This window comes from Salvelinus namaycush, unplaced genomic scaffold (genome assembly GCF_016432855.1).
Source record: "Salvelinus namaycush isolate Seneca unplaced genomic scaffold, SaNama_1.0 Scaffold815, whole genome shotgun sequence".
Taxonomy (NCBI): Eukaryota; Metazoa; Chordata; class Actinopteri; order Salmoniformes; family Salmonidae; genus Salvelinus; species Salvelinus namaycush.
The window spans coordinates 1-27,917 of record NW_024061548.1 but is presented as its reverse complement, the minus strand read 5'-3'; the positions used below and the strand labels follow the sequence as shown (position 1 = coordinate 27,917).

General features: G+C 43.5%; 1 protein-coding gene across 1 annotated transcript in view; it reads right to left on the bottom strand.

The window, feature by feature from the left end:
• LOC120042933 (tumor protein p53-inducible protein 11-like) overlaps nucleotides 1–25,255 on the bottom strand; it is a 38,559-nt gene extending 13,304 nt beyond the window's left edge. Inside the window, exons 1-4 of the mRNA XM_038987696.1 lie at nucleotides 24,347–25,255; nucleotides 11,386–11,444; nucleotides 6,919–6,967; nucleotides 5,510–5,600 (exon numbers count right to left, since the gene is read on the bottom strand). Of these exons, the coding sequence (XP_038843624.1) occupies nucleotides 5,510–5,600; nucleotides 6,919–6,967; nucleotides 11,386–11,444; nucleotides 24,347–24,475 (328 nt within the window). The 5' untranslated portion in view covers nucleotides 24,476–25,255. The remainder of the gene's footprint in view (nucleotides 1–5,509; nucleotides 5,601–6,918; nucleotides 6,968–11,385; nucleotides 11,445–24,346) is intronic.
• Nucleotides 25,256–27,917: the final 2,662 nt, after the last annotated feature.

The following is a 27,917-nucleotide window of genomic DNA, read 5'->3' as shown; positions in this document are numbered from 1 at the left end:
TTAGCTAGGTAAACCCTAAGCTGGTTCCAGTCTTACCTGTTATTTAGCTAGGTAAGCCGTAAGCTGGTTCTGGTCCTACCTGTTATTTAGCTAGGTAAGCCCTAAGCTGGTTCCAGTCTTACCTGTTATTTAACTAGGTAAGCCCTAAGCTGGTTCCGGTCTTACCTGTTATTTAGCTAGGTAAGCCCTCAGCTGGTTCTGGTCTTACCTGTTATTTAGCTAGGTAAGCCCTAAGCTGGTTCTGGTCCTACCTGTTATTTAGCTAGGTAAGCCCTAAGCTGGTTCCAGTCCTACCTGTTATTTAGCTAGGTAAGCCCTAAGCTGGTTCTGGTCCTACCTGTTATTTAGCTAGGTAAGCCGTAAGCTGGTTCTGGTCCTACCTGTTATTTAGCTAGGTAAGCCGTAAGCTGGTTCTGGTCCTACCTGTTATTTAGCTAGGTAAGCCCTAAGCTGGTTCCGGTCTTACCTGTTATTTAGCTAGGTAAGCCCTCAGCTGGTTCTGGTCTTACCTGTTATTTAGCTAGGTAAGCCCTAAGCTGGTTCTGGTCCTACCTGTTATTTAGCTAGGTAAGCCCTAAGCTGGTTCCAGTCCTACCTGTTATTTAGCTAGGTAAGCCCTAAGCTGGTTCTGGTCCTACCTGTTATTTAGCTAGGTAAGCCCTAAGCTGGTTCTGGTCTTACCTGTTATTTAGCTAGGTAAGCCCTCAGCTGGTTCTGGTCTTACCTGTTATTTAGCTAGGTAAGCCCTAAGCTGGTTCCGGTCTTACCTGTTATTTAACTAGGTAAGCCCTAAGCTGGTTCTGGTCTTACCTGTTATTTAACTAGGTAAGCCCTAAGCTGGTTCTGGTCTTACCTGTTATTTAGCTAGGTAAGCCCTAAGCTGGTTCCAGTCCTACCTGTTATTTAGCTAGGTAAGCCCTAAACTGGTTCCGGTCTTACCTGTTATTTAGCTAGGTAAGCCCTAAGCTGGTTCCAGTCTTACCTGTTATTTAGCTAGGTAAGCCCTAAGCTGGTTCCAGTCCTACCTGTTATTTAGCTAGGCAGGCACTAAGCTGGTTCCAGTCCTACCTGTTATTTAGCTAGGTAAGCCCTAAGCTGGTTCTGGTCCTACCTGTTATTTAGCTAGGTAAGCCCTAAGCTGGTTCCGGTCTTACCTGTTATTTAGCTAGGTAAGCCCTAAGCTGGTTCCAGTCCTACCTGTTATTTAGCTAGGTAAGCCCTAAGCTGGTTCTGGTCCTACCTGTTATTTAGCTAGGTAAGCCCTAAACTGGTTCCGGTCTTACCTGTTATTTAGCTAGGTAAGCCCTAAGCTGGTTCCAGTCCTACCTGTTATTTAGCTAGGTAAGCCCAAAGCTGGTTCCAGTCTTACCTGTTATTTAGCTAGGTAAGCCCTAAGCTGGTTCCAGTCTTACCTGTTATTTAGCTAGGTAAGCCCTAAGCTGGTTCTGGTCTTACCTGTTATTTAGCTAGGTAAGCCCTAAGCTGGTTCCGGTCTTACCTGTTATTTAGCTAGGTAAGCCCTAAGCTGGTTCTAGTCCTACCTGTTATTTAGCTAGGTAAGCCCTAAGCTGGTTCTGGTTCTGGTCTTACCTGTTATTTAGCTAGGTAACCCCTAAACTGGTTCCAGTCGTACCTGTTATTTAGCTAGGTAAGCCCTCAGCTGGTTCTGGTCTTACCTGTTATTTAGCTAGGTAAGCCCTAAGCTGGTTCTAGTCTTACCTGTTATTTAGCTAGGTAAGCCCTAAGCTGGTTCCAGTCTTACCTGTTATTTAGCTAGGTAAGCCCTAAGCTGGTTCTGGTCCTACCTGTTATTTAGCTAGGTAAGCCCTAAGCTGGTTCTGGTCTTACCTGTTATTTAGCTAGGTAAGCCCTAAGCTGGTTCTGGTCCTACCTGTTATTTAACTAGGTAAGCCCTCAGCTGGTTCTGGTCTTACCTGTTATTTAGCTAGGTAAGCCCTAAGCTGGTTCTGGTTCTGGTCCTACCTGTTATTTAACTAGGTAAACCCTAAGCTGGTTCCGGTCTTACCTGTTATTTAACTAGGTAAGCCCTAAGCTGGTTCTGGTCTTACCTGTTATTTAACTAGGTAAGCCCTAAGCTGGTTCTGGTCTTACCTGTTATTTAGCTAGGTAAGCCCTAAACTGGTTCCGGTCTTACCTGTTATTTAGCTAGGTAAGCCCTAAGCTGGTTCCAGTCCTACCTGTTATTTAGCTAGGTAAGCCCTAAGCTGGTTCCAGTCTTACCTGTTATTTAGCTAGGTAAGCCCTCAGCTGGTTCCAGTCCTACCTGTTATTTAGCTAGGTAAGCCCTAAGCTGGTTCCGGTCTTACCTGTTATTTAGCTAGGTAAGCCCTAAGCTGGTTCCAGTCCTACCTGTTATTTAGCTAGGTAAGCCCTAAGCTGGTTCTGGTCCTACCTGTTATTTAGCTAGGTAAGCCCTAAACTGGTTCCGGTCTTACCTGTTATTTAGCTAGGTAAGCCCTAAGCTGGTTCCAGTCCTACCTGTTATTTAGCTAGGTAAGCCCTCAGCTGGTTCTGTTCCTACCTGTTATTTAGATAGGTAAGCCCTAAGCTGGTTCCAGTCTTACCTGTTATTTAGCTAGGTAAGCCCTAAGCTGGTTCTAGTCCTACCTGTTATTTAGCTAGGTAAGCCCTAAACTGGTTCTAGTCCTACCTGTTATTTAGCTAGGTAAGCCCTAAGCTGGTTCTGGTCCTACCTGTTATTTAGCTAGGTAAGCCCTAAGCTGGTTCTGGTCCTACCTGTTATTTAGCTAAGTAAGCCCTAAGCTGGTTCCAGTCTTACCTGTTATTTAGCTAGGTAAGCCCTAAGCTGGTTCTGGTCCTACCTGTTATTTAGCTAAGTAAGCCCTAAGCTGGTTCCAGTCTTACCTGTTATTTAACTAGGTAAGCCCTCAGCTGGTTCTGGTCTTACCTGTTATTTAGCTAGGTAAGCCCTAAGCTGGTTCCAGTCTTACCTGTTATTTAGCTAGGTAAGCCCTAAGCTGGTTCTAGTCCTACCTGTTATTTAGCTAGGTAAGCCCTAAACTGGTTCTAGTCCTACCTGTTATTTAGCTAGGTAAGCCCTAAGCTGGTTCTGGTCCTACCTGTTATTTAGCTAGGTAAGCCCTAAGCTGGTTCTGGTCCTACCTGTTATTTAGCTAAGTAAGCCCTAAGCTGGTTCCAGTCTTACCTGTTATTTAGCTAGGTAAGCCCTAAGCTGGTTCTGGTCCTACCTGTTATTTAGCTAAGTAAGCCCTAAGCTGGTTCCAGTCTTACCTGTTATTTAACTAGGTAAGCCCTCAGCTGGTTCTGGTCTTACCTGTTATTTAGCTAGGTAAGCCCTAAGCTGGTTCCAGTCTTACCTGTTATTTAGCTGGGTAAGCCCTAAGCTGGTTCCGGTCTTACCTGTTATTTAGCTAGGTAAGCCCTCAGCTGGTTCTGGTCTTACCTGTTATTTAGCTAGGTAAGCCCTCAGCTGGTTCTGGTCTTACCTGTTATTTAGCTGGGTAAGCCCTAAGCTGGTTCCAGTCTTACCTGTTATTTAGCTAGGTAAGCCCTAAGCTGGTTCCAGTCTTACCTGTTATTTAGCTGGGTAAGCCCTAAGCTGGTTCCAGTCTTACCTGTTATTTAGCTAGGTAAGCCCTAAGCTGGTTCTGGTCCTACCTGTTATTTAGCTGGGTAAGCCCTAAGCTGGTTCCAGTCTTACCTGTTATTTAGCTAGGTAAACCCTAAGCTGGTTCTGGTCCTACCTGTTATTTAGCTGGGTAAGCCCTAAGCTGGTTCTGGTCCTACCTGTTATTTAGCTGGGTAAACCCTAAGCTGGTTCTGGTCCTACCTGTTATTTAGCTAGGTAAGCCCTAAGCTGGTTCTGGTCCTACCTGTTCCATCGAAAAGGAGATACAAAGTGAGACTGCATTACATAATATATTCTCATTGTGATTTAGAGATGGAAATGTTTAATGTATAATTGAATAAGGTTATAGCAGGCGGTCTTTTCAATCCAGTTAAATAGATGTGTTTCTTTACCGGCAGAAAAACCCTCTAGACATCTGAATGTTATCCTCTTATTATACCTGGTGCCTCTTCCTGGGCCAACAAGTCACTCAACACGAACTACAGGATCCAGAATGCACTGCTTCATGCCCTCACTTTAACACTGTTCATCAACAACAAGTGTACTCTACCCTAGAGGAGTTAGTCAGGAACTAGACAGGACCATTAAATATTAAGAAGTACAGTTTTTAAATCATTAATAGCCAGTGAGACTGAGCGGTTTCCCTGGCAGAGAAGTGGCAGTAGACAGCCCTTACTGAGTAGTGCTCCTCCATAGAGTCTGATACTGTCACAGTAGACAGCCCTTACTGAGTAGTGCTCCTCCATAGAGTCTGATACTGTCACAGTAGACAGCCCTTACTGAGTAGTGCTCCTCCATAGAGTCTGATACTGTCACAGTAGACAGCCCTTACTCAGTAGTGCTCCTCCATAGAGTCTGATACTGTCACAGTAGACAGCCCTTACTGAGTAGTGCTCCTCCATAGAGTCTGATACTGTCACAGTAGACAGCTCTTACTGAGTAGTGCTCCTCCATAGAGTCTGATACTGTCACAGTAGACAGCTCTTACTGAGTAGTGCTCCTCCATAGAGTCTGATACTGTCACAGTAGACAGCCCTTACTGAGTAGTGCTCCTCCATAGAGTCTGATACTGTCACAGTAGACAGCCCTTACTGAGTAGTGCTCCTCCATAGAGTCTGATACTGTCACATTAGACAGCCCTTACTGAGTAGTGCTCCTCCATAGAGTCTGATACTGTCACAGTAGACAGCCCTTACTGAGTAGTGCTCCTCCATAGAGTCTGATACTGTCACAGTAGACAGCCCTTATTGAGAAGTGCTCCTCAATAGAGTCTGATACTGCCACAGTAGACAGCCCTTACTGAGTAGTGCTCCTCCATAAAGTCTGATACTGCCACAGTAGACAGCCCTTACTGAGTAGTGCTCCTCCATAGAGTCTGATACTGTCACAGTAGACAGCCCTTACTGAGTAGTGCTCCTCCATAGAGTCTGATACTGTCACAGTAGACAGCCCTTACTGAGTAGTGCTCCTCCATAGAGTCTGATACTGTCACAGTAGACAGCCCTTACTGAGTAGTGCTCCTCCATAGAGTCTGATACTGTCACAGTAGACAGCCCTTACTGAGTAGTGCTCCTCCATAGAGTCTGATACGGTCACAGTAGACAGCCCTTACTGAGTAGTGCTCCTCCATAGAGTCTGATACGGTCACAGTAGACAGCCCTTACTGAGTAGTGCTCCTCCATAGAGTCTGATACTGTCACAGTAGACAGCCCTTACTGAGTAGTGCTCCTCCTCCATAGAGTCTGATACTGTCACAGTAGACAGCCCTTACTAAGTAGTGCTCCTCCATAGAGTCTGATACTGTCACAGTAGACAGCCCTTACTGAGTAGTGCTCCTCCTCCATAGAGTCTGATACTGTCACAGTAGACAGCCCTTACTGAGTAGTGCTCCTCCATAGAGTCTGATGGAGATCCTGGTGGTCCTGAGCTCAAACACAAACTCATAGAGCTGACTGGGGAACACTAGAGCCTGTAGAGACAGAGAGAGAGACAGGGGAAAGAGAGGTGAGAGAGAGAGGGAGGGGAGCGAGGGGGAGAGAGAGAGGGAGGGGAGAGAGGGTGAGAGAGAGAGCGAGAGCGCAAGAGAGTGGGAGAGAGGGGGGAGAGAGAGGTGGGAGAGAGAGAGAGAGAGAGAGGGAAGAAGAGCTCCGTGTTACAGATGCTGTGAAATAATAATAACACCATAGTATACTAAGGCTTTTGATAGACCCAGAGACACTTGACAACCCATACAGCAGTAGTGTCTTCTGTCCTGGTTCAGGTGCACACACACCGGGGTTACAGGTGTAACACTCCTGACTCAACAAGCCCTTGATGAGTCAAATCAGATGTGTTGATGTTAGTGTGGGGCTGGAGAACAAGCCTGCACACCCTGTCCATCCCCCAGGACCAAGGTGGAACCATGCTGTCAAAGGAGTTGGACTGGGAGATATCTATTCAGACCAGGAGAAGTCAAGCTGAGTCCATGTGACTAATGTACAGTACTTACTATTAAGGCTATGGTTATAGTCCAGATGACTAATGTACAGTACTTACTATTAAGGCTATGGTTATAGTCCAGTTGACTAATGTACAGTACTTACTATTAAGGCTATGGTTATAGTCCAGTTGACTAATGTACAGTACTTACTATTAAGGCTATGGTTATAGTCCAGTTGACTAATGTACAGTACTTACTATTAAGGCTATGGTTATAGTCCAGTTGACTAATGTACAGTACTTACTATTAAGGCTATGGTTATAGTCCAGTTGACTAATGTACAGTACTTACTATTAAGGCTATGGTTATAGTCCAGTTGACTAATGTACAGTACTTACTATTAAGGCTATGGTTATAGTCCAGATGACTAATGTACAGTACTTACTATTAAGGCTATGGTTATAGTCCAGTTGACTAATGTACAGTACTTACTATTAAGGCTATGGTTATAGTCCAGATGACTAATGTACACTACTTACTATTAAGGCTATGGTTATAGTCCAGATGACTAATGTACAGTACTTACTATTAAGGCTATGGTTATAGTCCAGTTGACTAATGTACACTACTTACTATTAAGGCTATGGTTATAGTCCAGTTGACTAATGTACAGTACTTACTATTAAGGCTATGGTTATAGTCCAGATGACTAATGTACAGTACTTACTATTAAGGCTATGGTTATAGTGTAGTTGACTAATGTACAGTACTTACTATTAAGGCTATGGTTATAGTGTAGTTGACTAATGTACAGTACTTACTATTAAGGCTATGGTTATAGTCCAGTTGACTAATGTACAGTACTTACTATTAAGGCTATGGTTGTGAACAGAACAGCAGACATGAGAATCCATATCCTAGAAAGAAAACACAGAAGAGAGACATAAATACATGTATTGATCAAAGAAACACAGGAGAGGAATAAACACGGATATTGATCATCAGAAACACCCGAGACAGAGCTCAGAGAACAATGGGATCCATTGGGCCATTCAGGACGCAAACAGAGTGACTGAACCAGCTGCCAATATGAGTCCTGTACTTCTCCTGTATTCTCTCACAGTACAACTATCATATCAAATAGGCTACAGGGAGAACTACTGTATATTCTGTCTGCTGATGGTTCTATAAGAGTCCTATATTCTGTTGATGGTTCTGTAAGGATCCTATATCCTGTTGATGGTTCTGTAAGGATCCTATATTCTGTTGATGGTTCTATAAGGATCCTATATTCTGCTGATGGTTCTATAAGGATCCTATATCCTGTTGATGGTTCTGTAAGGATCCTATATTCTGTTGATGGTTCTATAAGGATCCTATATTCTGTTGATGGTTCTATAAGGATCCTATATTCTGTTGATGGTTCTATAAGGATCCTATATTCTGTTGATGGTTCTATAAGGATCCTATATTCTGTTGATGGTTCTATAAGGATCCTATATTCTGTTGATGGTTCTATAAGGATCCTATATTCTGTTGATGGTTCTATAAGGATCCTATATTCTGTTGATGGTTCTATAAGGATCCTATATTCTGTTGATGGTTCTATAAGGATCCTATATTCTGTTGATGGTTCTATAAGGATCCTATATTCTGTTGATGGTTCTATAAGGATCCTATTCTCTTCACACTACAACAACCATAGTAGTGGAGAATGTAAGCGAACCAAATGGCACTCCGATTCCCTTATCAAGTACACTACTTTTGAACAGGGTTCTTGTCAAAAGTAGTGCACTATATAGGGAATAGGGACACAGATAGTGAGAAGGAACTAAACGAGAGAGTAAATCTAATGTCTGCTACCTGTCTGTATAATGAAGCTTCTGTAAAGATCACGACACCTTTTATGTCTGGCTGCTGGGAGCAGTAAACACTGGGCTGCATCCCAAATGGAATACTATACCCTACATAGTCCCTTTGGGTCCTGGTCTAAAGCAGTGCACTATATATTGAATAGGGTGGCATTTGGCCTGGAGTCAGTGGACATTAATTTTCTTTTCATGTCCTGCTTCTCCATCACTCACGCTTTGATGTGTACACTTTCCATTACCTTAGACCGGGGGGGGGAGGGGGGGGGCAAAGTACAGCCCGCGAGACATTTTTTAAATGTATTAAATATTATTATATTTGATTTAATATTTTGGGCCTAAAATGACTCATTCCATGATACACAAACAACCTCCAATAGATGGCGCTGTAGCCTGGCAGCACTGTATTTCGGCCTACAGTCAGATTCAGAATGCGCTCAGTCATCATGGCCACTTCATTGCTTGACGACTTTTGATGTAAAAAAATAAGTGCTGCGAAAATTAGAAAAGTGGACTCTGAATGTTGTGCGTTTAAAGAAGAATGGACAGCAAAAAAAATTATTTTTTTTACTAATATTGGACATAAGGCGGTATGTCTGATATGCCAAGAAAGTGTTGCCGTTTTTAAGGAATATAATCTCAAAACGTCATTTTTCAAGCAAGCATGCTAACTACGCTAGCTCTCTGTCCTCTCAGGAAAAGGCAAGGAAGGCTTCAAAATTTGCCACAAACTTAAAAGCCCAACAAAATGTGTTTACTAAACGGTGCTCTACTCCAGACTCCGTAACTAAGGCAAGCTACGTAGCGGCACATAAAAATCTAAGTATAAACCTTTTACTGAAGGGGAGTTTGTGGTGGAGACTGCTGGTATATTTTGTCCCGAGAGAAAAAGCCAATTTGAGAAAATTAGCTTATCACGCAGAACCATCACCAGGCGCGTGGAAGTGATAGGTGAGGAGCTCATCTCAGAGTTGAAGGAAAAAAAGCAGATGGCTTTGATCTGTTTTTCTATAGCACTGGATGAGAGTAGTGACATCAGAGACACCGCTCCACTTAACATGTTTGTCAGTGGAATAAACGAGAACTTTGAGATAACAGAGGAACTTCTTGTGATGGAATCAACGATGGGAACAACCAGGGCCTCTCTGAATTATACGACAGGGTGTCTGCCTGCATGGAAAACAATGAATCTACCGTGGAACAAAGTGACAAACGTCACAACAGATGGATCACCAAATCTAACCGGTAAAAACATTGGGCTAAAGACCAAAGTAAAAGACTGTATTATTTGTCAGGAAGCCCTGTGTAAAAGTCTGTTAAAGCTGGAAAATGTTGTCAAAGTGGTTGTAAAACCTTATACGGGCAAGGAGACTTAACCATCTCAGTTCAACTTTATACGGGCAAGGAGTCTTAACCATCTCAGTTCAACTTTATACGGGCAAGGAGTCTTAACCATCTCAGTTCAACTTTATACGGGCAAGGAGTCTTAACCATCTCAGTTCAACTTTATACGGACAAGGAGACTTAACCATCTCAGTTCAACTTTATACGGACAAGGAGACTTAACCATCTAAATTCAACTTTATATGGACAAGGAGACATAACCATCTCAGTTCAAATTTATACGGACAAGGAGACTTAACCATCTCAGTTCAACTTTATACGGACAAGGAGACTTAACCATCTCAGTTCAACTTTATACGGACAAGGAGACTTAACCATCTCAGTTCAACTTTATACGGGCAAGGAGACTTAACCATCTCTGTTCAACTTTATACGGGCAAGGAGTCTTAACCATCGTCAGTTCAACTTTATACGGGCAAGGAGTCTTAACCATCTCAGTTCAACTTTATAAGGACAAGGAGTCTTAACCATCTCAGTTCAACTTTATAAGGACAAGGAGACTTAACCATCTCAGTTCAACTTTATACGGACAAGGAGTCTTAACCATCTCAGTTCAACTTTATACGGACAAGGAGTCTTAACCATCTCAGTTCAACTTTATACGGACAAGGAGCCTTAACCATCTCAGTTCAACTTTATACAGACAAGGAGACTTAACCATCTCAGTTCAACTTTATACGGGCAAGGAGACTTAACCATCTCTGTTCAACACTTAACCATCTCAGTTCACCTTTATACGGACAAGGAGCCTTAACCATCTCAGTTCAACTTTATACGGACAAGGAGACTTAACCATCTCAGTTCAACTTTATACGGGCAAGGAGACTTAACCATCTCTGTTCAACACTTAACCATCTCAGTTCACCTTTATACGGGCGAGAAGACTTAACCATCTCAGTTCAACTTTATACGGACAAGGAGACTTAACCATCGTCAGTTCAACTTTATACGGACAAGGAGTCTTAACCATCTCAGTTCAACTTTATACGGACAAGGAGTCTTAACCATCTCAGTTCAACTTTATACGGACAAGGAGTCTTAACCATCTCAGTTCAACTTTATACGGACAAGGAGTCTTAACCATCTCAGTTCAACTTTATACGGACAAGGAGTCTTAACCATCTCAGTTCAACTTTATACGGGCAAGGAGTCTTAACCATCTCAGTTCAACTTTATACGGACAAGGAGTCTTAACCATCTCAGTTCAACTTTATACGGGCAAGGAGTCTTAACCATCTCAGTTCAACTTTATACGGGCAAGGAGTCTTAACCATGGTCAGTTCATTCAGCTGCTCAATGACACGGAGGCAGAGCACCAGGACTTGTTGTACCATTGGACTGTGCTCTGGTTAAGCCTGGGGGAAGCATTTAGCCGTGTGGGAACTGAGAGGGGAGAGATCAGTATGTTCCTTGATACGGTTGGTGAAGCTGACGACTTCTCCGAGTTGAAAGACACCGACTGGTTCCGGTCTTACCTGAGGCCTATTGACTAGATCAGGACTCTTACTCTGAGATGTTTGATACATACAGTCTCCGGTCTTACCTGAGGCCTATTGACTACAGTAGATCAGGATACATACAGTCTCCGGTCTTACCTGAGGCCTATTGACTACAGTAGATCAGGATACATACAGTCTCCGGTCTTACCTGAGGCCTATTGACTACAGTAGATCAGGATACATACAGTCTCCGGTCTTACCTGAGGCCTATTGACTACAGTAGATCAGGATACATACAGTCTCCGGTCTTACCTGAGGCCTATTGACTACAGTAGATCAGGATACATACAGTCTCCGGTCTTACCTGATGCCTATTGACTACAGTAGATCAGGATACATACAGTCTCCGGTCTTACCTGAGGCCTATTGACTACAGTAGATCAGGATACATACAGTCTCCGGTCTTACCTGAGGCCTATTGACTACAGTAGATCAGGATACATACAGTCTCCGGTCTTACCTGAGGCCTATTGACTACAGTAGATCAGGATACATACAGTCTCCGGTCTTACCTGAGGCCTATTGACTACAGTAGATCAGGATACATACAGTCTCCGGTCTTACCTGAGGCCTATTGGCTCTCGTACGCCAAACCTCATCTGATTTCCGAGCATCTGACTGATCTGTAAGATAAATAGAAAACACAATACATCTCAAATGAATACATCTTGATTTAATAAACCATTTAACCTTCTACAAGCAAAGGGGCTCATAAGCCCCAACGTCAAGCACTTGGTGACAACTGTATCAGTTGAAAGTGCTATACAAATATACACTGATTGATGGATTTGCCTTACACAACATTTGCCTTATGCAATCGCCACATCGTTTCAACAGAAATACTCATCATAAATGTAGATGATAATACAAGTTATACACATGGAATTATAGATATACCTCTCCTTAATGCAACCGCTGTGTCAGATTTAAAAAAAAAACGTAAAAAGCAAACCATGCAATAATCTGAGACGGAGCTCAGAACAATAGTCAAATTAGCCGCCATGTTGGACTCAACAGAAACCAGAAATTACATGATAAATATTCCCTTACCTTTGATGATCTTCATCAGAATGCACTCCCAGGAATCCCAGGTCCACAATAAATGCTTGATTTGTTCGATAATGTCCGTTATTTATGTACAATTAGCTACTTTGGTTAGCGCGTTTGGTAACAATTCCAAAGTCACAAAGTGCGTTCACTAAAACCTGACGAAATGTCCAAAAGTTCCGTAACAGTCAGTAGAAACATGTCAAACGATGTATTGAATCAATCTTTAGAATGTTGTTAACATATATCTTGAATAACGTAACACAGACAGAGTAACACAGACAGAGTAACACAGACAGTAACAGAGTAACACAGACAGTAACAGAGACAGAGTAACAGAGTATTGGAACCAGGGACTGTAGTGATGCCTCTTGCACTGAGATGCAGTGCCTTAGAAAGCTGTGCCACTCGGGAGCCCAGGGTTCCCTCCAACCCTGGTACAATCTAATACACCTGGTACAGGTCCCCTGGTACAATCTAATACACCTGGTACAGGTCCCCTCCACCCCTGGTACAATCTAATACACCTGGCACAGGTCCCCTCCACCCCTGGTACAATCTAATACACCTGGTACAGGTCCCCTCCACCCCTGTTACAATCTAATACACTTGGTACAATCTAATACACCTGGTACAGGTCCCCTGGCACAATCTAATACACCTGGTACAGGTCCCCTCCAACCCTGGTACAATCTAATACACCTGGTAGCTGTCCCCTCCACCCCTGGTACAATCTAATACACCTGGTACAGGTCCCCTCCACCCCTGGTACAATCTAATACACCTGGTACAGGTCCCCTCCACCCCTGGTACAGGTCCCCTCCACCCCTGGTACAGGTCCCCTCCACCCCTGGTACAATCTAATTACACCTGGTAGCTGTCCCCTCCACCCCTGGTACAATCTAATACACCTGGTACAGGTCCCCTCCACCCCTGGTACAATCTAATACACCTGGTACAGGTCCCCTCCACCCCTGGTACAATCTAATATAACTGGTACAGGTCCCCTCCACCCCTGGTACAATCTAATACACCTGGTACAGGTCCCCTCCACCCCTGGTACAATCTAATACACCTGGTACAGGTCCCCTCCACCCCTGGTACAATCTAATATAACTGGTACAGGTCCCCTCCACCCCTGGTACAATCTAATACACCTGGTACAGGTCCCCTCCACCCCTGGTACAATCTAATACACCTGGTACAGGTCCCCTCCACCGCTGTTACAATCTAATACACCTGGTACAGGTCCCCTCCACCCCTGGTACAATCTAATACACCTGGTACAGGTCCCCTCCACCCCTGGTACAATCTAATATAACTGGTACAGGTCCCCTCCACCCCTGGTACAATCTGGTACAATCAAAAATATAAACGCAACATGTAAAGAGTTGGTCTCATGAGCTGAAGTATGAAAGATCCCAGAAAGGTTTCATACACACAAAAAGATCCCAGAAAGGTTTCATACACACAAAAAGATCCCAGAAAGGTTTCATACACACAAAAAGATGATTTCTCTGTTTACATCCCTGTTAGTGAGCATTTCTCCTTTGCCAAAATAATCCCTCACCTGACAGGTGTGTCATATCAAGAAGCTGATTAGACAGCATGATCATTACACAGGTGCACTTTGTGCTGGGGACAATAAAAGGCCACTCTAAAATGGGCAGTTTTGTGACGCAACACAATGCCACAGATGTTTTGAGGGAGTGTGCAATTGGCATGCTGACTGCAGGAATGTCCACCAGAGCTGTTGCCAGAGAATTGAATGTTCATTTCTCTACCATAAACTGCCTCCACATCCAGCTTCTTCACCTGTGGGATCGTCTGAGACCAGCCACCCAGACAGCTGATAAAACTGAGGAGTATTACGGTCTGTAATAAAACCCTTTTGTGGGGAAAAACTAATTCTGATTGGCTGGGCTAATTCTGATTCTCTCCCTCCCCTCCCGGAGGACCTGAGCCCTAGGACCATGCCTCAGGACTACCTGGCCTGATGACTCCTTCCTGTCCCCAGTTCACCTGGTCGTGCTGCTGCTCCAGTTTCAACTGTTCTGCCTGTGGCTATGGAACCCTGACCTGTTCACTGGACGTGCTACCTTGTCCCAGACCTGATGATTTTTACTCTCTCTCTACCACACCTGCTGTCTCTAACTCTGAATGATTGGCTATGAAAAGCCAACTGACATTTACTCCTGAGGTGCTGACCTGTTGCACCCTCTACAACCACTGTGATTATTAATATTTGACCCTGCTGGTCATCTATGAACGTTTGAACATCTTGGCCATGTACTGTTATAATCTCCACCCGGCACAGCCAGAAGAGGACTGGCCACCCCTCAGAGCCTGGTTCGTCTCTAGGTTTCTTCCTAGGTTTTGGCCTTTCTAGGGAGTTTTTCCTAGCCACCGTGCTTCTACATCTGCATTGCTTGCTGTTTGAGGTTTTAGGCTGGGTTTCTGTACAGCACTTTGTGACATCAGCTGATGTAAGAAGGGCTTTATAAATACATTTGATTGATTGATTGGGCCTGGCTCCACAGTGGGTGGGCCTATGACCAGGTCCCCTCCACCCCTGGTACAATCTAATACACCTGGTACAGGTCCCCTCCAACCCTGGTACAATCTAATACACGTCCCCTCCACCCCTGGTACAGGTCCCCTCTACCCCTGGTACAATCTAATACACCTGGTACAGGTCCCCTCCAACCATGGCACAATCTAATACACCTGGTACAGGTCCCCTCCACCCCTGGTACAATCTAATATAACTGGTTCCTGCTGTATTTGTCTGCTCTATCCTTTAAAGGGCCCATCTGTAGTTGAAACAATAACAAAGTGTACTGTTTCGGTAAGAAGCTGAGGGATGGGGCCGGAGAAATGTACCCACTCTCAAATTCATAGACCCGAGCTATGGATGCAGGAACGAACCTGATAGTTTTAACCATGTTTTGAGTCTATACAGCGTTTGTTTACATGAACTTTGTCTACCAACATTGGAGTAAAACAAGCTTGTATTTTGGGTTGAAATAGGCTGATGAGGCCTTTATAAAAGTGATGTCTTTTAAGAATCAATGTGTACATGTCATTAATGTAGAAGTCCACAATGGATGTTCTTTAAGAATCAATGTGTACGTGTCATTAATGTAGAAGTCCACAATGGATGTTCTTTAAGAATCAATGTGTACGTGTCATTAATGTAGAAGTCCACAATGGATGTCCTTTAAGAATCAATGTGTACGTGTCATTAATGTAGAAGTCCACAATGGATGCTCTTTAAGAATCAATGTGTACGTGTCATTAATGTATAAGTCCACAATGGATGTTCTTTAAGAATCAATGTGTACGTGTCATTAATGTAGAAGTCCACAATGGATGTCCTTTAAGAATCAATGTGTACATGTCATTAAGTAGAAGTCCACAATGGATGTCCTTTAAGAATCAATGTGTACATGTCATTAATGTAGAAGTCCACAATGGATGTCCTTTAAGAATCAATGTGTACGTGTCATTAATGTAGAAGTCCACAATGGATGTCCTTTAAGAATCAATGTGTACGTGTCATTAATGTAGAAGTCCACAATGGATGTCCTTTAAGAATCAATGTGTACGTGTCATTAATGTAGAAGTCCACAATGGATGTCCTTTAAGAATCAATGTGTACGTGTCATTAATGTAGAAGTCCACAATGGATGTCCTTTAAGAATCAATGTGTACGTGTCATTAATGTAGAAGTCCACAATGGATGTTCTTTAAGAATCAATGTGTACGTGTCATTAATGTAGAAGTCCACAATGGATGTCCTTTAAGAATCAATGTGTACGTGTCATTAATGTAGAAGTCCACAATGGATGTCCTTTAAGAATCAATGTGTACGTGTCATTAATGTAGAAGTCCACAATGGATGTAGCAACACTATTGAAGGCCAGGTCCAAACCCCCAGCATGCATCTCTATCTGACTGGGCTAAATCTCTTCTTTAGTCAATCTTCTCCTCCCATTTCCTCCATAATGTTTATTTCCAGATCTGGTGCCTGATATAACTCTGATATCAGGGTCAGAGTATTTCTCAAGAGCCACTTGAGGAGATTCAGACACAGTAGACGGAGGGACCAGGATTGACATGATATCCTCACAATAGGTTGTGAGGCTGAGAGAGAAAAGAGTGAACAGGAAGTGACACAAACAGTAAAAACTATAAACTCAGAGCTGTTTGTCTTTGTGGACATGTTCACACTCCCGTTAGATATGTATTTATTTACTATGAGGTTTGCAGCAAAGTATAATACCACATTTGTTTTGTTTTATTTAACCTTTATCTAAACTAGGCAAGTCAGTTAAGAACAAATTCGTATTTAGAATGGCGGCCTACACCGGCCAAACACGGACGACGCTGGGCCAATTGTGTGCCGCCCTATGGGACTCCCAATCCCGGCCGGTTGTGTTACAGCCTTGTGACTTGGAAGGGTGAGAAAATGAAATAGTTTGTGTTGAAAAGGGGGCCCCATCTCTCACAAAATAGAAGGAAACACAATAGAGGTTTTGGGCTGAAAGAAGAGCCAATAATATCTCCAGCTCTCGGACAGAGAGAACTACAGCATGTCAAACACCATGTGGTTCCTTCTGTGAATGTAAACATGTCCCCAAAGTCAAACACATGTATTATAGGCCTATCTGGGTGACTGAATATATTGTAGGCCTATCTGGGTGAATGAATATATTGTAGGCCTATCTGGGTGACTGAATATATTGTAGACCTATCTGGGTGACTTAATATATTGTAGGCCTATCTGGGTGACTTAATATATTGTAGGCCTATCTGGGTGACTAAATATATTGTAGGCCTATCTGGGTGACTGAATATATTGTAGGGCTATCTGGGTGAATGAATATATTGTAGGCCTATCTGGGTGAATGAATATATTGTAGGCCTATCTGGGTGACTGAATATATTGTAGACCTATCTGGGTGACTTAATATATTGTAGGCCTATCTGGGTGACTTAATATATTGTAGGCCTATCTGGGTGACTTAATATATTGTAGGCCTATCTGGCTGACTGAATATATTGTAGGCCTATCTGGGTGACTGAATATATTGTAGGCCTATCTGGGTGACTAAATATATTGTAGGCCTATGTGGGTGATAAAATATATTGTAGACCTATCTGGGTGACTAAATATATTGTAGGCCTATCTGGGTGACTGAATATATTGTAGGGCTATCTGGGTGACTAAATATATTGTAGGCCTATCTGGGTGACTGAATATATTGTAGACCTATCTGGGTGACTTAATATATTGTAGGCCTATCTGGGTGACTGAATATATTGTAGGGCTATCTGGGTGACTGAATATATTGTAGACCTATCTGGGTGAATGAATATATTGTAGACCTATCTGGGTGACTTAATATATTGTAGGCCTATGTGGGTGATGAAATATATTGTAGACCTATCTGGGTGACTAAATATATTGTAGGCCTATCTGGGTGACTGAATATATTGTAGGGCTATCTGGGTGACTGAATATATTGTAGACCTATCTGGGTGAATGAATATATTGTAGGCCTATCTGGGTGAATGAATATATTGTAGACCTATCTGGGTGACTTAATATATTGTAGGCCTATCTGGGTGACTTAATATATTGTAGGCCTATCTGGGTGACTTAATATATTGTAGGCCTATCTGGGTGACTGAATATATTGTAGGCCTATCTGGGTGACTTAATATATTGTAGGCCTATCTGGGTGACTAAATATATTGTAGGCCTATGTGGGTGATGAAATATATTGTAGACCTATCTGGGTGACTAAATATATTGTAGGCCTATCTGGGTGACTGAATATATTGTAGGGCTATCTGGGTGACTAAATATATTGTAGGCCTATCTGGGTGACTAAATATATTGTAGGCCTATCTGGGTGAATGAATGTATTGTAGGCCTATCTGGGTGACAATGTATTGTAGACCTATCTGGGTGACTTAATATATTGTAGACCTATCTGGGTGAATGAATATATTGTAGACCTATCTGGGTGAATGAATGTATTGTAGGCCTATCTGGGTGACTGAATATATTGTAGGCCTATCTGGGTGAATGAATATATTGTAGGCCTATCTGGGTGAATGAATGTATTGTAGGCCTATCTGGGTGAATGAATGTATTGTAGGCCTATCTGGGTGACTGAATATATTGTAGGCCTATCTGGGTGAATGAATGTGTTGTAGGCCTATCTGGGTGAATGAATGTATTGTAGGCCTATCTGGGTGAATGAATGTATTGTAGGCCTATCTGGGTGACTTAATATATTGTAGGCCTATCTGGGTGAATGAATGTATTGTAGGCCTATCTGGGTGACTGGTGGATTCTGACAAGTGAAACAGACTGTCTGGAAAACAACGTCACGTCTTCAGCCCGTGTTTTCAGCACGTATGATTGAGAGTAGAGAGTTGACTGTGACAGGCAACACGGTTGCCTTGGCTACCTGGTCTCTCTAACACTCAGGGTTCTATGTTCCTCTGGAGCGAAGGAGACGCAAGTGTCAAACGCACGTTAGTTTGCAATTTCATCGTACAAAAACTGGCGCACTTGCATTTTCCAGCCTTTACCCCAGGTTCGGGAATCCATCTGTCTAATATCAGCTTGCTTCCGCTGAGGTGGGACAGGTAGAAATATTTGAGACATCTCGTAAATAATAAATATATATTTCAGTCAGCGCAACTCGAGATGTTTAAGAACGACCTACAGCTGGTCTTAGCGGTAACCCGGGTTACGTCATTGGTTTAGCCAGCGCAGGCCCACGCAGTATCCTTATGTTCATCACAAATGTTTTATTAAAACATCACAGGCAGCAAAACAGTCAGACATTCCCCTTTTTCATTCATATATTGGACATTATGTTTGTCCAGCATCTGTGAAAAGTTTCCGACTCATTATGTGCGACGACCATTGCACGAAAGGTGTCAGTGACTGTCGGAGGAAGCCTGTTCACAAACATCAAGTTATTTAAAAAAAGACGTCTTATTGTGTTTAGTTTTTCCTCTGTTTGACCCAACTGTCAAATCGCAGGAATTCTGATCTCTGTCCGTGGTGCTGAATCCACTTGTAAAGGCCTTAACTGACAGCTTCATTAAATAGTACCCGCAAAACACCAGTCTCAATGTCAACAGTGAAGAGGCGACTCCGGGATGCTGGCCTTCTAGGCAGAGTTGCAAAAGAAAAAGCCATATCTCAGACTGGCCAATAAAAATAAAAGATTAAGATGGGCAAAAGAACACAGACACTGGACAGAGGAACTCTGCCTAGAAGGCCAGCATCCCGGAGTCGCCTCTTCACTGCTTACGTTGAGACTGGTGTTTTGCGGGTACTATTTAATGAAGCTGCCAGTTGAGGACTTGTGAGGCATCTGTTTCTCAAACTAGACACTCTAATGTACTTGTACTCTAGCTCAGTTGTGCACCAGGGCCTCCCACTCCTCTTTCGATTCTGGTTAGAGACAGTTTGCGCTGTTCTGTGAAGGGAGTAGTACACAGCGTTGTACGAAATCTTCAGTTTCCTGGCAATTTCTCACATGGAATAGCCTTCATTTCTCAGAACAAGAATAGATTGACGCGTTTCAGAAGAAAGTTTTGTTTCTGGCCATTTTGAGCCTGTACTCGAACCCACAAATGCTGATGCTCCAGATACTCAACTAGTCTAAAAAAGGCCAGTTTTATTGCTTCTTTATATCAGGACAACAGTTTTCAGCTGTGCTAACATAATTGCAAAAGGGATTTCTAATGATCAAATAGCCTTTTAAAATGATAAACTTGGATTAGCTAAAACAACATGCCATTGGAACACAGGAGTGATGGTTGCTGATAATGGGCATCTGTACGTCTATGCAGATATTCAATTTAAAACAAAATCTGCCGTTTCCGGCTACAATAGTCATATTCAACATTAACACCGTATTTCTGATCAATTTGATCTTATTTTAACGGACAACAAATGTGCTTTTCTTTCAAAAACAAGGACATTTCTAAGTGACCCTAAACTTTGAACGGTAGTGTATATATTTTGGGGGGTTTAAGTTGTTTGAGTGCCTTCTAGTCCTTTCCTAATCTAACGCATATACACTGTTGATGAAGAGCTGTAGTAAATATCTCACTGTACCGTTACACCCTCTTTGTTCTGTGCATGTGACAAACAAACTCAGATTGTGTCATAAAGACTTGATCTCCAGAAATATTTCAATAATAATTATGTAACGAATCCAAAATCACACCATGTTGACAGAGCATGAATATTCCTCCCAAAACTGTGTTCAGCATTTCATTTATTTAATACCCGTTGTGTCTTCGACCCTAGGAAGCTTTCATCATCACATGGTAGGAAGACATGTTTGTACTGTCAAGAACATAATCCATAGGAGAGAAAGAAGGAGTGAGAGAGAGAGAGAAAAACAGAGAGAAAAACAGAGAGAGATAGAGAGAGAGAGATGGAGAGAGAAAGAGAGAGAGAGAAACACAGAGCGAGATGGAGATAAACAGAGAGAGAGAGAAACAGAGAGAAAAACAGAGAGAGAGAGAGAGAGAGAGAGAGAGAGAGAGAGAGAGAGAGAGAGAGATGGAGAGAGAGAGAAACACAGAGAGAGATGGAGATAAACAGAGAGAGAGAGAGAGAGAGAGACAGAGAATCACACAGAGAGAGAGAAACAGAGAAAAACAGAGAGAGAGAGAGAGAGAGAGAGAGAGATGGAGAGAGAAAGAGAGAGAGAAACAGAGCGAGATGGAGATAAACAGAGAGAGAGAGAGAAACAGAGAGAGAGAGAGAGAGAGAGAGAGAGAGAGAGAGAGAGAGAGAGAGAGAGAGAGAGAGAGAGAGAGAAAGAGAGATGGAGAGAGAGAGAAACACAGAGAGAGATGGAGATAAACAGAGAGAGAGAAACAGAGAGAGAAACAGAGAGAGAAAAAGAGAGAGAAGATGGAGAGAAACACAGAGAGAGTGAATGTACGTGCAGCGATAGAGGTGAGGTGACATGGAGTCAGGTGTTTGATGCCTGATCAAAGGCCATCTCTGTACACAGAGAGCCAGTTCAATTCTGTACCAGGTAGCCATCTGCTGTGTCTGCTGTTGACACTATGAACATGTGTCCATGGTATCAAATTCACTTTCAAAGGCTGTCTCTACAAACAAGGTCCCTGGATTGAATTCTATACCAAGTCTCCATGTCTGCTATGACTCTAACATGCAGACCACAACGCTTGCGTCGCAAAAATAAATGTACACTTACATGTTATTCAAATCATTGCAAATCAAATCAAATGTTATTTGTCACATACACATGGCTAGCAGATGTTAATGCGAGTGTAGCGAAATGCTTGTGCTTCTAGTTCCGACAATGCAGTAATAACCAACGAGTAATCTAACCTAACAATTCACAACTACTACCTTATACACACAAGTGTAAAGGGATGAAGAATATGTACATAAAGATATATGAATGAGTGATGGTACAGAACGGCATAGGCAAGATGCAGTAGATGGTATTGAGTACAGTATATACATATGAGATGAGTAATGTAGGGTATGTAAACATTATATTAAGTGGCATTGCACATTTGTGGCCTGCTGGAGGTCATTTTGCAGGGCTCTGGCAGTGCTCCTCCTTGCACAAAGGCGGAGGTAGCGGTCCTGCTGCTGGGTTGTTGCCCTCCTACGGCCTCCTCCACGTCTCCTGATGTACTGGCCTGTCTCCTGGTAGCGCCTCCATGCTCTGGACACTACGCTGACAGACACAGCAAACCTTCTTGCCACAGCTCGCATTGATGTGCCATCCTGGATGAGCTGCACTACCTGAGCCACGTGTGTGGGTTGTAGACTCCGTCTCATGCTACCACTAGAGTGAAAGCACCGCCAGCATTCAAAAGTGACCAAAACATCAACCAGGAAGCATAGGAACTGAGAAGTGGTCTGTGGTCACCACCTGCAGAACCACTCCTTTATTGGGGGTGTCTTGCTAATTGCCTATCATTTCCACCTTTTGTCTATTCCATTTGCACAACAGCATGTGAAATGTATTGTCAATCAGTGTTGCTTCCTAAGTGGACAGTTTGATTTCACAGAAGTATGATTGACTTGGAGTTACATTGTGTTGTTTAAGTGTTCCCTTTATTTTTTTGAGCAGTGTATATATATATGAGATGTATATATGAGTATATATATATGAGATGAGTAATGTAGGGTATATAAACATAAAGTGGCATTGTTTAAAGTGGCTAGTGATACATGTATTACATAAAGATGGCAAGCTGCAGTAGATGATATAGAGTACAGTATATACATATACATATGAGATGAGTAATGTAGGGTATGTAAACATTATATTAAGTGGCATTGTTTAAAGTGGCTAGTGATACATTTTTTACATAAATTTTTCCAGTTTGCACCCACACTGCTCGCGAGCGTCTGCGTGGCACTAAAATAGTAATTGGTTCTATTTGTGACGCTCAATGCGCTGCAAGTCCGGCCTCTCCCATCTCCTCATTGGTTTTTAGGAGCACCACGTGGGTGATTGAAAGATGAACTGAGGTCCACACTCCGGGTGGGTTGTAGTAATGCTGTAAAGTTGGTTGCCAACCGCCATATAAAGTCCAAAGAAGACAGCAAGCTAGCTAGCTAGCGACAGCAAGCTAGCTAGCTAGCTAAATTGCCATAAATGTTTAATGCTTTTCAACCTGTCCCCAAATTAATAATTGGTTCAGAGTTTGTTTTGATATTTCAACCTGCGTGTCCTGATCTTCTGGGGGGGGGTGAACAAAATCAACTTGCGGACGCACGGGCGCGTGCGGTTTGGTCAGCATGTAAGGAGGCAGGTAGCCTAGCGGTTAGAGCGTTGAGCCAGTAACTGAAACGTTGCTGGTTTGAATACCCAAGTTCGACAAAGTGAAAAATCTGTCGACGTGCCCTTGAGCAAGGCACTTAACCCTTATTTGCTCCAGGGGTGCCGTGCTACTATGAAACAACATTTCACTGCACCTATCGGGTATATGAGACAACAAAACACGTTTCCCCCCCCCCCCACCTATTGACACACTCATACAAAATAAAATGTATACGGAGCCTTCAGAAAGTATTCACACCCCTGGACTTATTTCACATGTTGTGTTACAGCCTGAATTCAAAATAGAATACTATTTAAAAATATATATTTCTACACACACAATACCCCATAACGACAAAGTGAACACATTTCTATACATCTTTTGCACATTTATTTTAGAATCACCTTTGGCAGCGATTAAAGCTGTGAGCCTTTTGGCTCTCCTGGATTGTGCAACATTTGCCCATTTATTCTTGTAAAAAAATTATTCGAGCTCTGTCAAATTGGTTGTTGATCATTGCTAGACAACCATTTTCAGATCTTATCGTAGATTTTCAAGTAGATTTAAGTGAAAACTGTAACTTGGTCACTCAGGAACATTCATACTCTTTTTTTTTTTATCCTGAAAAACTCCCCAGTCCTTAACGATTAAAAGCATGCCCATAACATGATGCAGCCACCACTATGCTTGAAAATATGGAGAGTGGAACTCAGTAATGTGTTATATTGGATTTGCCCCAAACATAACACTTTTTATTCAGGACAAAAAGTTAATTTCTTTGCAGTATTACTTTAGTGCCTTGTTCCAAAACAAGAGGATGCATGTTTTGTAATATTTTTTATTCTGTACAGGCTTCCTTCTTTTCACTCTGTCAGTTAGATTAGTATTGTGGAGTAACTACAATGTTGTTGATCCATCCTCAGTTTTCTCCTATCACAGCCAATAAACTCTAACTGTTTTAAAGTCACCATTGGCTTCATGTTTAAATACCTGAGCAGTTTCCTTCCTCTCCGGCAACTGAGTTAAGAAGGACGCCTGTATCTTTGTAGTGAATGGGGTGTATTGATACACCATCTAAAAGTGTAATTAATAACTTCACCATGCTCAAAGGGATATTCAATGTCTGCTTTTTTTTTTTACCCATCTACCAATAGGTGCCATTCTTTACGAGGCATTGGAAAACCTCCTTGGTCTTTGTGGTTGAAACTGTGTTTGAAATTCACTGCTCGACTGAGGGACCAGATAATTGTATGTGTGGCGTACAGAGATGAGGTAGTCATGTTAAAACACTATTATTGAACAGAGTCCATGCAACTTATTATGTGACTTGTTGAGCACATTTTTACTCCTAAAGTTATTTAGGCATTTCAGCTTTTCATTTTTTTATTAATTCGTAAATATTTCAAAAAACATAATTCAACTTTTACATTATGGGGTATTGTATGTAGGCCAGTGACCCCCCCCCCCCCCCCCCCCACCCCCCAAAATCTAAATTTGATCCATTTTAAATTCAGGCTGTAACACAACAAAATGTGGGAAAAGAAAAGAAAAGCGGTGTGAGTACTTCCTGAAGGCCCTGTAGAATCTGTGTGTGTGCCTGCATACTACTGACCTTTGACCTGTGTATCTCTCCATCATCATCCTCTCCTCCGACGCCCAGTATCTTCCTGGTCTTCAGCCGGCTCACCAGATCTGTCTGGCTGTGCTTCTTCATCAGAGGGGGTTGGGGTTTGCTACTCATGGCTGATACGGGGGGCGGTTACGACCTATGACTCCTAAAAACCACAACATAACAAGAGAAAGATGGGGAACATGGGTCGTGTTCATTAGGACACGTCGTAGCAAAAAAACAGTTTGCATCATAAAACGCAAAACAAGCGTTTCTTATTGGTTAAAGTTCAGATAGTTCACTCCTGAAAACCACAACATACACATGGAATACAAAATCAATCCAAAGTAGTGCACTATCTAGGGAATAGGGTGCCATAGGGCTCTGATATAAAGTTGTGCACTATCTAGGGAATAGGGTCCCATTTGGGAATTAGACTTTTGTCCCTCTGAGGGGTAACGCTACGGTTCTGAGGGGTGACGCTACGGTCCTGAGGGGTGACGCTACGGTCCTGAGGGGTGACGCTACGGTCCTGAGGGGTGACGCTACGGTCCTGAGGGGTGACGCTACGGTCCTGAGGGGTGACGCTACGGTCCTGAGGGGTGACGCTACGGTCCTGAGGGGTGACGCTACGGTCCTGAGGGGTGACGCTACGGTCCTGAGGGGTGACGCTACGCTACGGTTCTGAGGGGTAACGCTACGGTCCTGAGGGGTGACGCTACGGTCCTGAGGGGTGACGCTACGGTCCTGAGGGGTGACGCTACGGTCCTGAGGGGTGACGCTACGGTTCTGAGGGGAAACGCTACGGTTCTGAGGGGAAACGCTACGGTCCTGAGGGGAGACGCTACGGTCCTGAGGGGAGACGCTACGGTCCTGAGGGGAGACGCTACGGTCCTGAGGGGAAACGCTACGGTTCTGAGGGGTGACGCTACGGTTCTGAGGGGTGACGCTACGGTTCTGAGGGGTGACGCTACGGTTCTGAGGGGAAACGCTACGGTTCTGAGGGGAAACGCTACGGTTCTGAGGGGTGACGCTACGGTTCTGAGGGGTGACGCTACGGTTCTGAGGGGTGACGCTACGGTTCTGAGGGGAGACGCTACGGTCCTGAGGTGTGACACTACGGTCCTGAGGTGTGATGTTACAGTTCTGAGATTTACTGTTATGTTTCTGTACAGATAGTAGAATGCCTGGGGTGAGGAGGATGAGGACACAGGGCCGACATGAGCTCTCTATCTCTCTGATGTAGAGCAGAGCAGGCCCAGTATAGGCCAGGCATTTCTGTTGAGGGAAATGTAGTACAGTACTACCATGGATTTATGTGCAGAGAGAAATGGATCAATCTGGAGTGTTGGTCTGTGTACTCCTAAATAGAGCCCATCCCAACTCCTGATAAGGCTGTGTGTCAGTGCTTTCTGTAAAAACAGAGTCAGAGAGAAGAGTTGTTTCACGCTTCAGTCCTCTCTTTCTCTCTGACTCTCTCTCTCTCTCTCTCTGACTCTCTCTCTGACTCTCTCTCTGACTCTCTCTCTGACTCTCTCTCTGACTCTCTCTCTGACTCTCTCTCAAGCAAGTAACAGCCTGTTTCCACTCGTAGAATAACAGAGGAACTACAACACATATCTACAGCTGTAGAATTCTCATCTGTCATCAGATTCCCTCTGGAAGGCCAATAACACCATGTTTACAACAGGTAGCAGCTGAAATAACTACCATGGAGTTATTAGGTGAAAGCAAAGCTCGTATTTACTAAAGTAAAGTTCTCATAATTCATGTTCAGTAGCATTACCGACGGGGAAAGTCTTTTTGGAGACTGCTGGATGTTTATGAGAGTGGGCCTGAGGTAAATGGATTGTAACCCACCTTGAACAGGTCTCAACTAGACAAAGGAAGGGAAACTACTTCCATTTCTAGGGACAGTTTCTTCTTCTTAGAAACCATTTACTCCCATTCAGCCATCTACACCTTTTCATAAAGCAGAGGTTTGATTTTTTTTTAAAGGTTTCAAGTACAAGGAGTTGCTGGAATGGTTATGGAAACTACTGTAATTCAAAATGTAATTCCATTGTACTGTGAATGATGAAAGGAGTGTTTCTTCTGCCCTAGTTGTTGAAATGTAGGAGACGTTTGTAGATTACTCAGAGTAAACCTGTCCTTTAGGCTCTGTGTCTTTTCAACCCTGAACACATACGATAACAAGCCTCTGGGTTCGCTCCAAATACTGGTTCTGAGAGAGAGAGCGAGAGAGAGCGAGAGAGAGCGAGAGAGAGCCCATGCAATATGCATGTCCCTGAATCCACCCAGATCAACGTTGACCTTTCAGCTGAGCGGAAACAGTAGTTGCCATGGTGTCGAGGGCGGTATGTGTGTGTGGCTTGGGATTGGGAATAGAGAATTTGACACATTAAAAGATTAGGCCTAAAAATCCCAATGTTTTCTCTTCTTAGTATAATTTAGTGTAGCCGTTGTTTTAGTATTCGTTTTTTCAAAGCATAGAAGAAGACATCGTTACGGTCCTGATGTTTTCCAGAAGTTAATCTGACTGATTTCAGTCAGACGTCCTAGGTCGGCGGCCGTGTTTAATTAAAACAGCAGCAGGAGGTTAACGACCAGATTACTGCCAACCTGTTTACTCTGGCTCAAGGGGCCAATGGCACTAGGACGGGCCGTTACCAAGCAACCACAACCCAAAAAAAGGGAACGCAGCACTCGTTACTGTCCTCCCTGTCCCCCGTACCCTCTTTCCTCCCTGTCCCCCCTGTACCCTCTTTCCTCCCTGTCCCCCTCGTACCCTCTTTCCTCCCTGTCCCCCGTACCCTCTTTCCTCCCTGTCCCCCGTACCCTCTTTCCTCCCTGACCCCCCCCCCCGTACACCATGGCCCCCTTGTACCCTCTTTCCTCCCTGTCCCCCGTACCCTCTTTCCTCCCTGTCCCCCTCGTACCCTCTTTCCTCCCTGTCCCCCCCGTACCCTCTTTCCTCCCTGTCCCCCGTACCCTCTTTCCTCCCTGTCCCCCGTACCCTCTTTCCTCCCTGACCCCCCCGTACACCATGGCCCCCTTGTACCCTCTGACCCCCCCTTTGCTGTAGTAACTACTAACACTGCGGTCTTTAGTGAATGGATTGATCCGTCAGGGAAATGGCTGTTAGTCCATGGATCAATACACCTAAAGAGGATCCACGCGGACTCTCAGATTGGGGCAATATATTGACCAAATGACCGAGGGAGTCCCATATGGCGCACTATTCTCTATATAGTGCACTACTTTTGACCAGGGCCTAATAGGACTCAGGTCAGAAGTAGTGCACTATATAGGGGATAGGGGGCCAGTTGGGACGTACCATGTACACAGACTGTAAACAGCCGGTCATTAGTTGGTTTAACAGTGTGACGTATAACCACTACCATCCAGCCATACTGTATGGAGAATAGAAGGCTGTCATTAGTTGGTTTAACAGTGTGACGTATAACCATCCAGCCATACTGTATGGAGAATAGAAGGCTGTCATTAGTTGGTTTAACAGTGTGACGTATAACCACTACCATCCAGCCATACTGTATGGAGAATAGAAGGCTGT